The 16759-nt window shown below is 42.9% G+C and overlaps 1 protein-coding gene across 1 annotated transcript in view; it reads right to left on the bottom strand.

Moving 5' to 3' along the window:
- The window catches only part of TNKS (tankyrase), a 116963-nt gene that overhangs the window by 62272 nt on the left and 37932 nt on the right, over positions 1-16759 (bottom strand). Inside the window, exons 4-5 of the mRNA XM_060236955.1 lie at positions 10426-10462; positions 9651-9726 (exon numbers count right to left, since the gene is read on the bottom strand). Of these exons, the coding sequence (XP_060092938.1) occupies positions 9651-9726; positions 10426-10462 (113 nt within the window). The remainder of the gene's footprint in view (positions 1-9650; positions 9727-10425; positions 10463-16759) is intronic.

Genomic DNA, 16759 nt, shown 5'->3' on the forward strand with positions numbered 1-16759 from the left:
GATCACAATGGTTAGAAAAGTGCAGACATTATCTTGCCTTGGCTTTGACAAAGCCTCCAGGTGTGCCCCAATGTGCAAGGTCACATGGGACAATCTCATGCTGTGAGTCAGCACATTCAACCTTCTGCATAAAACAAGGGAATCCAGAGTCTATGAGCTGGTCAGAAAAGGTAATCGAGGCATTCTTTACATTAAAAGGAGTCTGTATTGTTGTCCTGAACTGATAAATGTGAATCTCAACTGTGATTTAAGTACTCTTCTTTCAAAGGCAAACATGAGGTAACCTGCAAGCAAATACTGCAAGAGTCTAAAGTCCTTGTGATTCAAACCGACCTACTTCTTACTGTCTGGACCTTCAAACACCTACAAAATGGGGGGTTTTTTAAAGCAAAAAATAAAGACTAATGAACTAGGCCATTAGTTGAGTTTTCCAAACATCTTTGAGAATGGGAGTCAATTCCTACCTGCCAGGGGAAGACAAAACTGTTTCACTCAAACTGAGAAGGCACTCCAGGACCCAAAGAAAAAGAAAAAGCAGCTCATGAAAGGCTCTGGAAATAATACACTCCTAAGATCTAAATTAGAAATTTCACATTTCTACTCCTCTCTTTCCAATATGTGCAATAAAGCAAACCTTCTGGTCTCCCTCTCTGCTACCCCCTGGCCCAACGAGGGCCAGCAGGAAGGAAAAGATTTTTGAAATGGCACTGTGCCAGCAGGTTGATGTCACTGCCAGTGAGTACCCAGAGTGATGTTTCTTTGCTGGCAGGACACTGAATGGAACAAAAAGATCTGGCCAACACTCTATGGAAAAACCACAGAGTTTTGCTCAAATCCTAGAACACTGCATCAACAGGATGCCAACGTAACATCATTTCCAGTTATTCAACAGAAGTTAAGCCACACTACCGGCGCAGCACCATCCCCATCCCCCACCTGCTGGCTGGCAACCATTGGCATTGGCTGGCAACCCTACATACAATACAAGGATAACTCCTTGTGCCTATCAGTGCCATAGTTGTGCTCTCTTAGCTTGCAGGAAAATGTGCCAGAATTTATCTCCCTCATCTACCTAATGATGCCATTTCTGTAATTCAAAAGAAAAGATAGAAGTAGCCCCTTGTTCCCGTTCATCTTCCTCCATCTCGGTTTGCAAAACCGCAAATAGGTTTTTGAAGACTTCTCATGATAGCAATATTGCCACACTGCATCAATTCATACAAGGCAATAGGAAGAAGATGAAGCTGCTCAACATTTCCCTCCACTGAGCAATAGTTAAGAAAAATGGTATACTTCAAGGCTCTATCCATGTGAAGTAAGATGCACTCAGTTCAAGCAACTCATTCACGTCTGCACAAACAATAATGAATTTTTTGCTCTGAAATGGTGGTGGTGCATCTCTCTGCAAGCTTCCATTTATGTTGAGGGGCTTTCTTGTTAAGCATGCACAGCATGAAAAGGACGTTAATTTGCATTTCAAGCTGTTTTTATCATCTAAATTCCAGCATTGTGCCAAAAATTTTACATTACTTAGAGCAGTTAAACAAGCCTAGAGACCCTGCAATAACCCTCTAGAAAATCCCATCTTTCCCCATAAAGATGGCAGGGGGGAGGGGGTTACACATTTTAAGTAGAGTCATATCCAGAGATGCGAAGGCCCAAAGGTGGGGTGAGGACAGAAAATTTCTGAAAAAGACAAGTTATTTCCACCATCATCCTTTCGGGGAGCACTAAAAAATACTGCAAGATATGTTCTCTTTTGAAATGTGTCTTAAGTGCTTTTCAATACAATGTCTTACTCACCCAGAAAAAGATTTATGTAAGGCACTCTACGTATTAAATGGTAGTCCATGTGTATAATACAGCTATATCCTTGAAAAATGCTGTTTGACCATCTTATCCACAATTAATCTATTCTAATGTGTGCATTACTGAAGAATTCTGTTATTTATGCCATTGTTTACTGATTTTATTATCTGTTTATTGTTATATCATGATATTATATCATGCTTTGTAAGCCGCCCTGAGCCTGCCTTGGCGGGGAGGGCGGGGTATAAATAAAAACTTATTATTATTATAAAAGTTAGCCTGATATCCAAATGTGCCTGCTAGTCATTTTGTTACTACAAGACTGTCCATCCAAATAATTTACTCCTATTTACTACAATGTGTGTGTGTTTATATTTTCAATTTTTATTACCCCCTACCAGTCAGTGACCTGAGATACATGAGTTAAGGTAGCACAGGGTTTAGCAGCTTGCAGCTCTCTTTCATTGGGTATACTTGTATAGACAACAAAAGCATTTCACTTCCAAAATTTTCATAAGCATACCGAGCAGCAGAATTCTACATGTCAAATTGATACACTTTACCTTGTTAAAGCAGTGACATGTTTAGGCTTGGTAAGGGGGAAAAAAGGACTACATATGTTTTGATTTTTCCCTCTTTTAAAAAAATTATCTCTCCATGAATTCAACATTTCTGGATACTTTGCATCTCTAGTCCATATCACCGTTCTTTGTGGTTTGGAGACATGCAGATCAGCAAAGCTGGAGTTACACAAATGGACAGTCACACAGCAGACTGATTCTGCATTGTGCTGCTTCATACAGCTTAGGGACTGTGTGACTGAAGACAACCAAACCCTACTAGCTAGAGAAGGGACAAGGGTTTTAGGTTAGCCCACTTGTGAAAGGGAGTCTTCAAACATGCAGCCTCCCACCTTCAGCCTGAAGAGGTTCAGACTAGTGAACGAGCACTACACCATAGGAGCCAATTGGGTGCTGTAGTTAAAGTGTTGGATTAGGACCTGGCAGACCCAGGTTCGAATTCCCACTCTGCTGTGGAAGCACTGGGCTGGTCACAAACTCTCAGCCTAACCCGCACTTCATGGGATTGTTGTGAGGGCGAAACGGAGGAGAGGAGAATGATGTAAATGGCTTTGGGTCCGCCAGTGGGGAGAAAGACAGGGTATAAATGTAGTAAATAAATTCTACCACCACAGAGTCTGCATCCAGTGTAAGCAAACGAGAATTACGGCTCAAGCCTGAAAGCTCTCCTCCAATCTAAGGAGGCTTCTCGCAACTTAAGTGACTTCCACTGAAGGAAAAGCCACTTAAGTTGGAAGAACCTGGAAGGATCCACCCCCCTTTCTGTTGCTTTTTTCTAAGGAGCTACACTGAGTTCATCTTTGATCAGTAAGCCAAACGTTTCCTCTGCCCTGATCACCCACAGCATGGCAACAGCTGGGATTTGCAAATACTTTTTAGACAGCAGCTGCGATATGTTGTGCAGTCAATTTATCGGCACACAGTTCTGCAGAGTGTATTTTACCATATTAACTTTATTGAGAGCTGGCATGATTTCTCTCCCCCCCCCCCCCGTATCGTTGCGCGAAATGGATCACAATAAACTTTTCCTGATCAGAAGAATTACATAGCTTGTTTAATTAAGTGTGCCGTTCCCAATCTTATAATATTAGCTTTCAGTATTTTTATCTTTGATCGGCATATGCGCATATTTACGGCCAATACATTTAATCATTTGACATTTCAAACTTAAGCACAGATACTATCCTACTTCTCCTCGTTTATAATTAAACTCGTTGCCAGCCACTAAGGTCATGGGTGCATTAAAAACGCTCATACAAGAAGAGTAAAAAATGGATTTCTAAAAATATGTAAGCAGCAAAAGCTTAATTATCTGTAAGAACTCCGGAATTATTTTTCTGTCAGCAAAAACTTGACCACAGATCATCTTTAGTCATCAATTAGTACAGGCCATTGGACAGGATACTTCCAGAAAGAAATACTGCTTTAACTATAGATGGGGGGAGGGGAAGTCCTATATTTTGTATAAGACTTTGAGAAATAGTTATAGTCCTCTGTACAGTTACAGCCTCCTATAACTATACACCAGATTCAGCAAAAGCTCTATTATCTGGCACTCAGTTAACTGGCCTGCATGGGGTCTACAGCCCAGGAAGCAGCGCCCAGCAGGTAGTGTGCTGTTGTTGAATCCTCGGCTGCACTTTGTGCTGCTGCTTGCTGCTTGCCACCATCAGACTGGGTCCACTAGCCAGAAGTAGCCAGCAGCACAAAGCCGGAAATGGCTGTGCCCACAACTCACAGCCTGCTCCGCTGCCACCCCCCCCCCCAGGACAGCTTCTCCTGCTGGCTAGCCACCAGGTTATCCTGGCAGCAATGAGCAGACGGCAGAGCAAAGCAGGCAGCAGCCATGTTTGGGACAGACAGTCTTTTTAGACGACAAAAGCGGCAGCATACTTGGTTAAGCAGCACCCCCTATTTCCCATGAACACCAGGGAAACAAAGCTTTTCTTGCACCTTTTTTCAACTCAAGCAGCATGCTGTTGGAAAGAAGGAAATGCTACAGGAAGTAGTTTTAAATTTCTTCATGGGGTATCTCCTGGCTCTAAAAACCGTACTGAAGTGCACAAGACACTACTCACAGAAGTAGGGGAGGGATGCAACACCAAAGTCTTACTCACCAAAATACAAAAATATATAGAAAACTGTGTTTGGGAGTTTTTCCCAATGCCAGTTACAGCACACAGAGGTAACTGTAATAACCTTTGCTTCTTCATAGCAACAACTTACTCTGATCCCCAAACTCTGGTGTCAATGTGGGGACTCCATGGAGCTGTACTTGTGTAGGCAGGTACAGACATCAATCCTCAACAATGGTGATCAGGAAATCAAGACTGGGCCAAATACTCTCCCCCCCACACACCAACCACTCTGCTTCTCCAATCTCTCTCCCTCCCCCTCTCTATCTATATACATATGCTAGAAATAAGGCCCATTGAAGGGAAAAATACAATGGGTTCAAGAAAGAGGCTCTGGGCAAGTGCCCCCCCACTGCCTTCCACGCACCCAAGCAAAGGCATTCACTCCACCCCCCCACCTCAAGGGGTGCTGACCTCTGCCATCTGGAGAGCAGCTGTAATTCTGAGTGATCTCCAACCCTCACCTGGAGATTGGCAACAATAGTTCCCCAAGAGGAAATGGCTGGGGGGGTTGGGGGGGGGAGTGCAGTGTGGGCGTACCTGTGAGGCCCCACCCCTCATCAAACCCTACCCTCTCTCCAGGTTCCATCCCTTAAATCTGCAGGAATTTCCTAACCTGGAGTTGGTAACCCTATCTTCTTCCCTTTATCTGCCCCTCTGACCTCAGCCTTCCATCATCTCCCCCCTCCCTGCAGCTTTCACGTAGGGAAAGGACAGTCTTTCTCCACAGTGGGGGGAACCAAAGCAGCTTACATCATTGTCCTCTCTCTCCTTTGATCTGAACAACCCTGTGAGGTAGGCTAGGCTGAAAGTCTGTGAGTGTTCCAAAATCATCCAATCAGCTTCCACAGCAAGAACCTGGGTCTGGCAGACCCCACTGTGAAGCCCTAACTCCTATGCCCTCATCAAATTCCATCATAGAATCTGCAGGAATTTCCCACCAACCTGAAACTGGCAGCCCTAGTCAGGACTGGCCCCCAATGAGTTCTCCCTCAGAAGCATTTAGTGATACCTTTCAGATCAATACTCCCTCTCGGATAACGTTGTTGGGCTTAAACACAGAACTTCAACATGTCCTGTCTCTCACTTTTCCTCCCTATCTGTCTTTCTGTATCTGGCCTCGTACTAAAAGGTAAAGCTAAAGGTAGTACCCTGTGCAAGCACCAGTCGTTTCCAACTCTGGAGTGATGTCACATCACAACATTTTCATAGCAGACTTTATACGGGGTGGTTTGCCATTGCCTTCCCCAGTCATCCACACTTTCCCCCCAGCAAGCTGGGTACACATTTTACCAACCTTGGAAGGATGGAAGGCTGAATCAACCTTGTGCTGGCTATCTGAACCCAGCTTCCACCGGGATTGAACTTAGGTCGTGAGCAGAGCTTGGACAGCAGTACTACAGCTTACCACTCTGCACCACGGGGCTCTTGATCAGTAGCTGCAGAAGACTGCTGTGTTTCTCTTTCACTGTCTTTTCCATAGCTGTTTGTCTCCAATGCCCTTCCTGAGACGAAGGACTGTATACAGACGACTACAATGGCATTATGGTTCTTGCTGTTAAGGGAAGAGGCTGAAACTGACTTTCTTTCTGCTGCAGTCTGCTGAGCTGACATTGTTGCGATATTCTTTTTACTATGACCCAAAAAGAGCTCTGATGGATCCGATCAAAACTGCCTGTAGCAAAGCATCCTTGTTTTCCACGGATATAAGGCAAGTCTTCTCTTCACAAAAACCACGCTGATACTTCTTAGCAAGGCTTGTTCACTACAGTCTAATGTTTCTGGCCTTTAAATGTTTCCCACTGGTATACTTGGAAAGTTGCTTTTTTGGAGGTGCTACAGGATGCCATTCTCCCCAACACACACACCCCAGGTCTATGTGTACTGCAGTAACAAGATTAAACATGATTTGCACTAGCCAGGGTTCATTAACCAGAGTTTCGATCTCCTGGTTTGAAATTTAGCTAGCATTAACCATAAGGCAATGTAAGCCATTAAGGCAATGGTTCAGGAGGAATCTGTTCCAGAGCACTTAATTTATGGTCGATGTACTTTCTTCCACAATCCCAAAGCCAACCCCCACTTAATCATGGCTAAGCATATGAACCAGGGCTTTTATTCTGGGGGAATGCAGCAGAACAGAGTTCCAGAACCTCTTTGTGGAAACAAAATTTTCAAAAAATGTTTTAAAAGTTCATGAGGGGAACACCTGTGTGTTTCTCCATTTCCCTCTTGAGAGTTCCGGCACCTCTTTTTCCAGAAAAGAGGCCCTGATCGAAACAAATTATGCAGGGATCATGTTAACAAATGAAACCATGAGAGCACAACGGCATGCAGAGCTCTGAACTGTGGCGAGAGTTTTTTAACACTTGCAGAGATGGCGCAAGAAAAATCAGCACCCCTAGTGGTGGTGAATAATATAAAGCAGCTGAATAGCTAATCATTTGCTGCCTTTTAATGGCATCCCAAAAGCTACTCCTTGAAGTAGATCGATTAGCAGGGTCTTCCTGCAAAACATTGCATTTGAGTATTAAGACCACCAAACCTGTAAACGTACACTGATGTTACACTCTTCTGTTTTAAGCAAAAACTTAAATTATAAAAATCTTGAGATGCAACAGAACAAATTGGTCAGTGACCCAGTGCCTAAATCTCTTCCCCTGATAACTACCTTGTACTTCAGAGCACTGCCAAAGATTAGCACTACCGTTCCTGAAATACTGTAAAACTATTTCAGGTATTTGCCAATAGAATTTTAACTACACAACGATACACTGATCTTCATGCTCAGTACTTCAGCTTAAGAGCACAGCTTGAAAGTTCAGATTGAAAATAAACTGCTGCCCCCCCCCCTACACAAATGGTTGGATAACCTCTCAGAATGATACGTACAATATGAACCGCATTTTTAAAAATTCAAATTGCTTACACTGAAGGAAGACGAAGAAAGGAGGAGGAAGAGGAGAGTTGGTTTTTATACCCTGTGTTTCTCTTCCCTAAGCAGCCTTCCACCTGCAGCTGCTGAAATGGCCTTCGTTAGCCATAGCTATCGCAGGAGTTGTCCTTGAAAAAGGCAGCTGCTTGTAAGAGCCCTCTCAGCCCCACCCACCTCACAGGGTGTCTGCTGTGGGGGGAGAAGATATAGGAGATTGTAAGCCACGCTGAGTCTCTGATTCAGAGAAGAGCGCGGTATAAACCTACGGTCTTCTACAGCCAAAGCTGCTTACAACCACCTTCCCTTTCTCTCCCCACAACCAGCTGCTCTAAGGAGAATCAGAAGTGCTGGGAGACAACAAATTGCAAATAGTTCAAAGCAGTTAACATGGCATTAAACCAACTGATGGCCATTTGTGTGTGCACATCTGTGTGCGGCTTCATTGATTTGATTTCTCTTTACTTAACCACTAAACAGGAGGTTTAAATTAAATCACAGAGCCGAAGACCCGTGGCAATAGTTTTCTAAACAGTCAGTTCCTACGCACCTGACATTTTTACAGAAATGCTATGATCCAGTCAAAATGAAGTGCTAAATGCCTAACATTCCCACTGAAATAAATGGGACTTCATGTGCTTAGTGAAGGCTAGATGATCCACAACATGTTTAAAGAATCCTCCCTGTACTGAAACCTTTTTCCTCGAAAAGTAAGACAACCAAAACAGCCAGCTGGTGGCCCATCAACTACAACCTGCCCTGAATCTTCCAAGCCTCCCTTCCCTCTGCCATCCATGCTCTAGAACAGGGGTGTCAAACATGCAGCCTGGGGGCCAAATCAGGCCCCCGGAGGGCTCCTATCAGGCCCCCAAGCAACTGGCTGTCATCTGCTTCCTTCTCCCTCTCTCTTGCTCCCTTCTGCATCACAGCTTCCTTTGCCAGGTTTGCTCAGTTGCACAACTGCTACAGAACAAAACCTCTATTTTCTCCCTTGGGGAGGAATGGGGGAAGACAGAGCTTGCTTTGCCAGACTTTCTCAATCACACAGCAGAGCTACTGAGCCAAGCCTCTCTTCCTTCTATTGGCTGAAGCTCCTCCCCCTCCTGGTTCCCTGGAGAAGGAAGGAAAGAGCCAGAGCTTCCTTTGCCCAGTTCCCTGGATCCCATGGGAGAAATATTTTAAAAGCACCTTTAAGACCAACGAGTGTTATTGTTTTAAGGTTTTTTCCTTTTTAAATCTTTAATTCCGTTTGTCTGTGTCCTTTACAAAGTTTATATCTCTGCTTCCTAATCTTAAATAGGAACACACATGGCCCTGCCCTATAAGGTCTCATTTATGAGATCCAGCCCTCATAACAAATGAGTTTGACATCCCTGCTCTAGAGGAACTGTCCCCAGCTGCAGCCTTCAGACTACAAATATTTCAAACTAAGCTATGAAGACAAGGTAACCAGGCTATGAAGATTCTGGCAAACACTACCAATATCCACTGACAGATAAAGTCACTAAGCTATGTTGCCCTGGTCAGCTTTAGGAGCAAAGTCTCTTACTATCAATTCAATTACAATAAGGATAAACAAAGAAATTAAATGATCAACTGGATTGTTATATGTCATTTAAGTAAATACAGAATGAAATCTGGCCAGTACCCTTCCTCTTTACATAAATGTTCCTCCATTTTTATTCTTAATTCAATTTCATTCACTACCTCTAATACATAAAACTGCACCTGAGTACTGAAACCACAAAATGTCAGAAGCATAGCTGGTACAGTCATTTTGTTAATGCAGAATTAGCTGCAACAAGCCAAGCATAGGGTGCTTGAAATCCTACTTTGTTCAAACTAATCAATGCTAGGAAAAAAATAACTAATACTTGATGAACCGGTCCTTTATAGCTTAACAATGCAAAATACCATTTTATTTTTTCACTAGTGAATGACCTGAGGCATGACCCAGCCACTGACATTTCAAACAAATGGCAGGATCGCAAAATGCATGGTCCACCACTCCTGCCAATCTGTCACAAACTGTCAATATCTGACACAGACGCATTTAATGTCATGGTGAAAAGACAGATTACAACTCGCCCACATCACTGGCAGGTTAAAAGGGGGTTTCAATTTGACAAGACATACAAGGTTTGCTTTTTTTTAAAAAAAAATTGTAAATACGTTCAATATGCACAGACTTACTTTTCGCCCGTCGCTTGCATGGCAGTTCACATTTAAAGGCGTCAACAAAGCCATTAGTTTTTCTTCATTACCACTCCTGCACATTGGAGGAATAAAAAAAAAAATGGGGGGGGGGGGGAACCTCTTATCAAATATTTGAAATGGAGTTCCACGTCAAAGCCTCTCTATTCCAGCATGTTCAAAGAATCATCTAGTAAGCGTTTCAAATTGGGGGGGGGGAGATATGAAATGAATGAATTTTAACTTGCTTTTTTAGCATCTTATACTGGTGTTACAGATCGACATTGCTTTAATTTTGTCTATATGTTACTTAGATGTATAGCCGCTGACAGCATTTCCCAAACAACATTTTTTTTCCGTTCCCCAAGACACTATTAATAGCTACAAACCTCTTGCTCAAGGTTTCCTATGGTGCATTTTAATAATGAAAATACAAGCTTTCAACTCTGCCATAATGAGAAATCATAATACAGTATTTGTCCCTAAAATTACCACCTCCCAAATATAAACGGGATCTGGAGCACATTATTGTCAAAAATTCAACCATTGTCACACTATTCAACCCCAATACTGCAAGATCTCAAACACACACAGTTTTGCTTGCTACATGTGGATAAAATCCAAAGAGATGTGTGTTCATAAGGCTTGTTTACCTGCATAATTTCATAATAGAGCAGCGACACAGCGACAGCTCATAACCCCCCCCCTTTTTTGCCCCTCGATGGCTCCCTCCCTACCTCCAAAACAAACAATTTGTATTCTGAACGACACTCACCTCGCAGCTTCCAGGAGTTCGTCCTTCTTGTATTCACCTAAATGATTGCAAAATATCATGCTGTTAGCATTTGGCAGAAGACAGATTAAGAAATGCAGCAGGAAGCAAATACAGAATTAAAACAGAGAACAGGAGAAGGGGGGGGGGGGAGTGAGAGAAAGAGAGAGCCCACACCCCGCTGGGTGATGGAGCTGTGACGTTAGCCAGCTTGTGAAGGCAGCATCACCAGTGCCTTGGAGACGGGCAGCAAATTGACGCAGCGTCTTGTCCAATCCATGGATGAAATGGCTTTCTTCAGACAACCAATGAATGCTGAACCTGTGTCCAGAAACAGTCCCTCTGATAACAGCATGGCAGTTCAATGCAACGCCCCCTCCCCCCACTTTTCCAATTCAATATATCACAGTATACTGGGATGCATGAAAAGCAGACGCACAGACAATGATGCTTTTTTTTTTAAAAAAAAAGTGCAAATAACCTTCCTCTAGAGTCCTTACAAGCTTCAAAAGACCCTCCCTGAACATCATGACTCAAGCGGCAGCGTACAGCAGAGGAACTGCCGTGTATCTCAGATGTTTAAGCCTCTGACTTCCCAGAGTTATGTTTTCTAGCCTTAAGGTAAGCAATGCATCAGTATAAAAAGGTAAGGAAAAGGGCAAACACATTCTGAATGCTGCACTTAAAATCTACCATATAAAAGGCTGTTCTGTCTGTTCTTGTATCTTAGGGCAAAATACTAAATTCATGCCTTGGACTCTAGCTATGCAAAGCAGACTTCTGAAGCATTTTTTGCCTGGTAGGGAGAAAAGCTATTCTGTTCGCCCTCCAGTTTCTAAAATCTTGGTCCGAACATAGAAAATTCTGCATTTCATCTTCTCTAAAATGCTGAGTGCGCCTCAGTATAACTGTCATAACGTTGGCAGATTAAATTTAACACATAATCCTCACAATGGAAGCTACCTGGGCTCTATTAATCCTGCCCTTCCACCCTACGTCACATCATCACCAATTATAAAGCTTTAAAAACTATCTTTCCTTATTTCAGGCTATCAACGCATCCACTGAAAGCCACCTACTGGGGACAAACCCCGTCAGATGGGCTCATATACCTCAACTGTGGATTAAGAATTAAACCAGAGAGGAACAACACCCGGGCAAGTCATTCTTTTCTTTGATTCCATGTCTGTGAAATGGGAATGCTGACTTGCCTTCAAGAAGGCAGCCTTAGAATGTTCGACTTTGGTCCTTCTGGTCAAATACTGACTGGTAGTGCCTCCCATGGCCTTTAAGAAAGGGGTTTTGTCCAGCAGTTCCATGCAAGGTCCTTTGAGATGCTAGGTGTGTCGATACAAGCCCTTCTGCATGCAAAATACCACCCCTGAACTATATTCCTTCCCCATAACTGCAAGATTCTGGAAAGAATTGGTGGGATACTCAGGCATGCAAAAGGACCTCCGTGATTCTCTTTTCAGTAGCAGAATATTACACCTGACCACCAACTGCCCCTAAACCTTTCCTCATATTCCACAGTGGTTTGTCACAGTGCTGCACGTCACAGATCTAAAGCCATGAGTACACAGTAGGGATGTGCACAAAAGACTTTGGTATTTTTCAGGTTTGGGTATATTGAACCTGAAAAATATCCCTGAACCCCAGGAAATATTTGGGTTTGGCAAAACCTTTTGGCTTCATTATGGCCTATGGGGACCATTATAATCAATGGTACCCAGGGGGTATCTGGGGCTCAGGGGGGCCCCTGTTTTTTGAGGCAGAGGCACCAAATTTGCACCACAGCTGATGGTGCCTCTACCTCAAAAACCCTCCCTAGTTTCAAAAATATTGGACCAGGCGGTCCAATTCTAAGGCCCCCCAAAGAAGGTGGTCCACATCCTCCATTGTTTCCAACGGGGGAAAAGGCATTTAAATGGACCATGATCCTTTTAAATGCCTTTTAAGCCACGTGACTCCACAGCAAGTGAAGTCCAAAGGCATTTAAAGGGCACACAATCTCTTTTAATGCCTTCTCCAATCTGAGAGTTCACCCAAAAGACGCTTAAAGAGACAGAGAGCCTTTTAAATGCCCTTTAAGTGTGGCAATCCTGTGGTCCCAAAAAAATCCCGAATATTTTCAGGATTTTTCAGGGTGGCCATTTTTTGATAGCTAGTCTACTGGCTAAACTGCTGAAATAATATCTATAATGTATTTATCAAGGGTTTTTTGGCTCAGTTTATGCCAAATGCACACTCATAATACCCAGACATGTCCTGGCTGTTTGCTTACAGCCTGACCATCATCTACAGCCTTCTGTGTAGCGTATATAACAAGAATGATTATTCATATACACACAAAACTATATCTAATATATAGCAGCATTAGCGGCAGGCATCCTATGATCTCCAGGTAAAACAGATCTTAAGGATTTTTAAAACCCTGTGTTGAAAGTTTTGCCCCTTCGTTCTATTGTACACAGTCACAGAATCATAGAGTCGAGCAAGCAAAAGCACCGAAGTCACATGCATTCTTGTTTTAAATGCACACTGCATCAACACCATATAGAACAAGGTCTCAGCACGTAATACTGTATTGGACTTTCCAATTACCTTCATTGAAGCTTGGGTCAAGGCTAAAACATGCACACTAATTTTGTTCAAGAATACAGGCAAGCACAGAATTAAGAGGGCATGCTGTGGCTAAAAACAGCAGGATTAGCCTATCTGAATATTCAAGGCTTTGAAGAATTAAGTGGAGATGTACTAACATTACTGACGAATGCACTTCTGGGTGAGCAAGTCGGCTACATGACTGCGGACCTCAAAGTGTATATGGCTAGTTCTACATACCTTTCGTAGCACTGCAATGGTGACCCTAGACCTATTTGTAGAACAGTAGTGTTAACACTAATGTGATGGAGGGAGTGCCTTGCCATAATGATAGCCATGAAGAAAGGGGATCTCTGTTCACAGCTTTACTTTTCAAAAACAAGGCTTAGATAAAGGGAAGGCAAACTGAAACACACAACCCCTGGATAGCCCAGGCAAGGGGTGGCCAAACTTGCTTAACGTAAGAGCCACATGGAATAAAGGATGAGGGAGGGAGGGAGGAAGTAGATGGGGGAGGGAGAGATGGAAAGAAAGCTACTTCCACTTTAAATGCATTCTCCAAGCCACCAGCTGGCTTGGCTCGGAGAAGTGTTTTAAAGAGACAAATGCCTTCTCCAAACTGGCTGACGGGGTGGTAGGGGCTTCAAGAGCCGCACAATATGTATGAAGGAACCACAGTCTAGCCATCCCTGGCCCAGGCTAACTCAATCGCATGAGATCTCGGAAGCTAAGCAGAGCTGGCCCTGGCTAGTATTTGGATGGGAGACCTCCAAGGAATACCAGGGTTGCTATACAGGGGCAGGCGACAGCAAATCACTTCTGAACACCTCTTGGCTTGAAAACCCTATGGAATTGCCCTAAATCAGCTGAAATTTGACAGCAAAAAGAAAAGAAAGAAAATAGCAACGGGAAAGCCTTGGGCTATTTCTAAGGACTGCAGGAGCACTCATATTGTAAAACTAGAGAGTTCTTGCCCTTTATCCTTTTTAAAGCATTTTAAATGAGGAAAAAGGAATGGGTCTTAACTGGTATCATCAATCTGCTGCAACTCCTGGTTACCATCCCATCCAGCATTAGGGTTATCATGTAAATATTTTTCACCATCTTTTAATTGTTTTTAAGTGCTACTGTAGTAACTGTTTTTTAACGTTTTAAAATCTGATGTTACCACCTTGACCCTGCTTGTGGGAAGGGCGGGATATAAATTCAACAAATAAATTTAAAAAACACTTGAACAGGTGGGTCACTACTTCCTACCTCAAACTGCTCATTTTCATAGGAGCTGGCTCAACAGATGATCACTGACAAAGCCCATTCAGGCACTTGCAATAGCTATTTCTCTGCTGTATTTTTATGCAGCCTTTCAGTCGATAAACTCCCAAGGCAGGTAGCAGTTTAAAATCAAATATTCAAATAATACCCAATAAAAACCTAACTACAGTCATCAAAAGATATCAAAAATCGCTCATGAAGTCAGCAGCTACATAAACACACAGAGCTTTAAAATTAAATACTGGCACAGAATGCTCTACAGAACAGAAAAGTCTTCACTTGCCTTCCAACAGAAGGCAAGTATTTGGATGGGAGACCATCAAGGAAAGGTCCAGCTTTTGGTAGATGATAATCTTGCATCTGCCTGAGACAGTATTTTAAGGAGTGCCTTACCGTTACATCTTAGGAAGTGAAGGGGTTCTTTCAGGAACAAGCACTTCTAGAAAAAGAGCCTTTGCAGTTGTGGCTCCAAGGCTGTGGGGTAAAACTGGAGTATTTGTACAGATTCATAACTCCGCACTAGGCTTGAATGCATAACATTTTTATGTGCTCAGTAATCCGAACAGCAAGTAAACACAACTGGAAGAGTAAAAATTGAGCAGCCACAATTATTGTAAAAGACGTTCATCACTGAAGCTATTTTCACAATTCTGAAAAAGGAAGGGTTTGGATTTTAAGAAGCAGTTTTTCTCTCATGTGGAAACCAGGGGCACTGGAGCAAGGAAAAAATGGCATCATGCATCCATCCACAGCTCCTGTGCCATTCTTCTTTCAACTAAAAAGGGGCACTAGCATGATACCCCACGGAGTTCTACTCCGGCTTTTAAACTGCCACATTACGCTGATCTACCTTTGCTTGCTTTTCTGCTATTCAGCTGGAGTACAGCTGATGCCTTCATTAGAACCATTCTATTAATGCTGAAATTACTGGTTTCACTGGATGCTGTTGCTGCTGTTGTTATTTCATATTTTTTGTTTGAAAGATGAAGTAAGCTGCTTTCAAAAGATATTTATGGAAAATATGGGGCCCAATAAACTGCCCCATCTCTTTAAAGTCCAGACAAATACCAGGGACACCTTGGAAACATTCTTTACAGCTGTCTCTGTAAATGAGCAAACCAAAAGGGGCTCTTATTAAAGAGCAAGGATAGTGAGTGCTGTATTTCTTGGGTCAAGGAGAATTACGAATGCCATTCGTTCCAGACTTGGCTTTCAAGATATAAAGACTTCTCCTTCTGGGAAGAAATGCTAAAAAACTCATTCAGCAATGGGGAGTAATATTGGAAATGGAAGGGGGGGGGAGAGACGGCAGGAATGTAAAGCTGTATCATTTAGATGGGCTCCTCCTCAACGATTTTAATGGTCTTTGTGTTAATGTTTTAGCATATGTCTCCGGTGGTGGAAAATACTGTCAAGTTGCAGCCAACTCATAGAGATCTTACAAGGGTTTTCAAGGCGAGAGACAAACAGCGGTCATCTATCACTGCCTGCCTCTGCATAGCAACCCTGGACCCTGCATAGCGACCCTGGTGGTCTCCCATCCAAGTACTAACCACGGCTGATCCTGCTTAGCTTTCAAGATCTGATGAGATTAGGCTAGCTCGGGCTATCTAGGTTTCTAATCATGTAAGGTTTCTAATCAGTTTAACTTGTTTTACTCTTTACACACACACACCCTTCTCTTTCCCACAGGGGACCCAAAGTCATTTTCAAAATCATCATCCCCATCCTTCATTCTATCCCAGTAACACCACCCTGTGATATAGGCTGAGGAAGCGTGACTGTGTCAAGGTCAGACAGTGAACTTTCTCAGCAGATTGGAGATTCAAAATGGGTTTCTCAGATCTTGGTCTGACCACATTAGTTATTGTACTCTACTTTAAGCAATGAGGGAAAGCAGTATACAAACACACTAAACAAACTGCGTGGCAACCAGACCAAACACCATGAGGAAAAGATGATGTTGGCAGGAAGAAGAGGGGTCCTTTAAACATTGTATGACATCACAGCAGCTTAACCAATAACCGGGTTTGGACTGAACGATAACCATTCGCAGGGCTGGAGAGAAAGGTAAACAGGAACCAGAATCAACAGTCCAACAGAAAGTAGTAACAGACAGAGGAAGGAAGTTAGACACAAGAATGAAGATGTCTTGAGAGGCAGGAGAGGACAAGTCAAGCATCAGTGCCACAAACCACAACATTTATATTTGCCTGCATACATATGAAACCTTGTTACAATTCTGAAAACATTAATTAAAAAATGTTTTAATAAAAAGGTCAACAATTTCCCAGACAAAGAAGAGGGTGCAAATTTGATGGAAGTGGGTCCTCGGACTAAAATCTAAACTCCTTTGTGTATCCAAACCCAATTATTTCTAAAATCATTCATGAATCGCATTCAGTCATAAAGCTGAGAACATCAAGAACCAATAATATCAGAGCTTTGCATTTCCCAAGCG

This window comes from Heteronotia binoei, chromosome 4 (assembly GCF_032191835.1).
Source record: "Heteronotia binoei isolate CCM8104 ecotype False Entrance Well chromosome 4, APGP_CSIRO_Hbin_v1, whole genome shotgun sequence".
Lineage (NCBI taxonomy): Eukaryota > Metazoa > Chordata > Lepidosauria > Squamata > Gekkonidae > Heteronotia > Heteronotia binoei.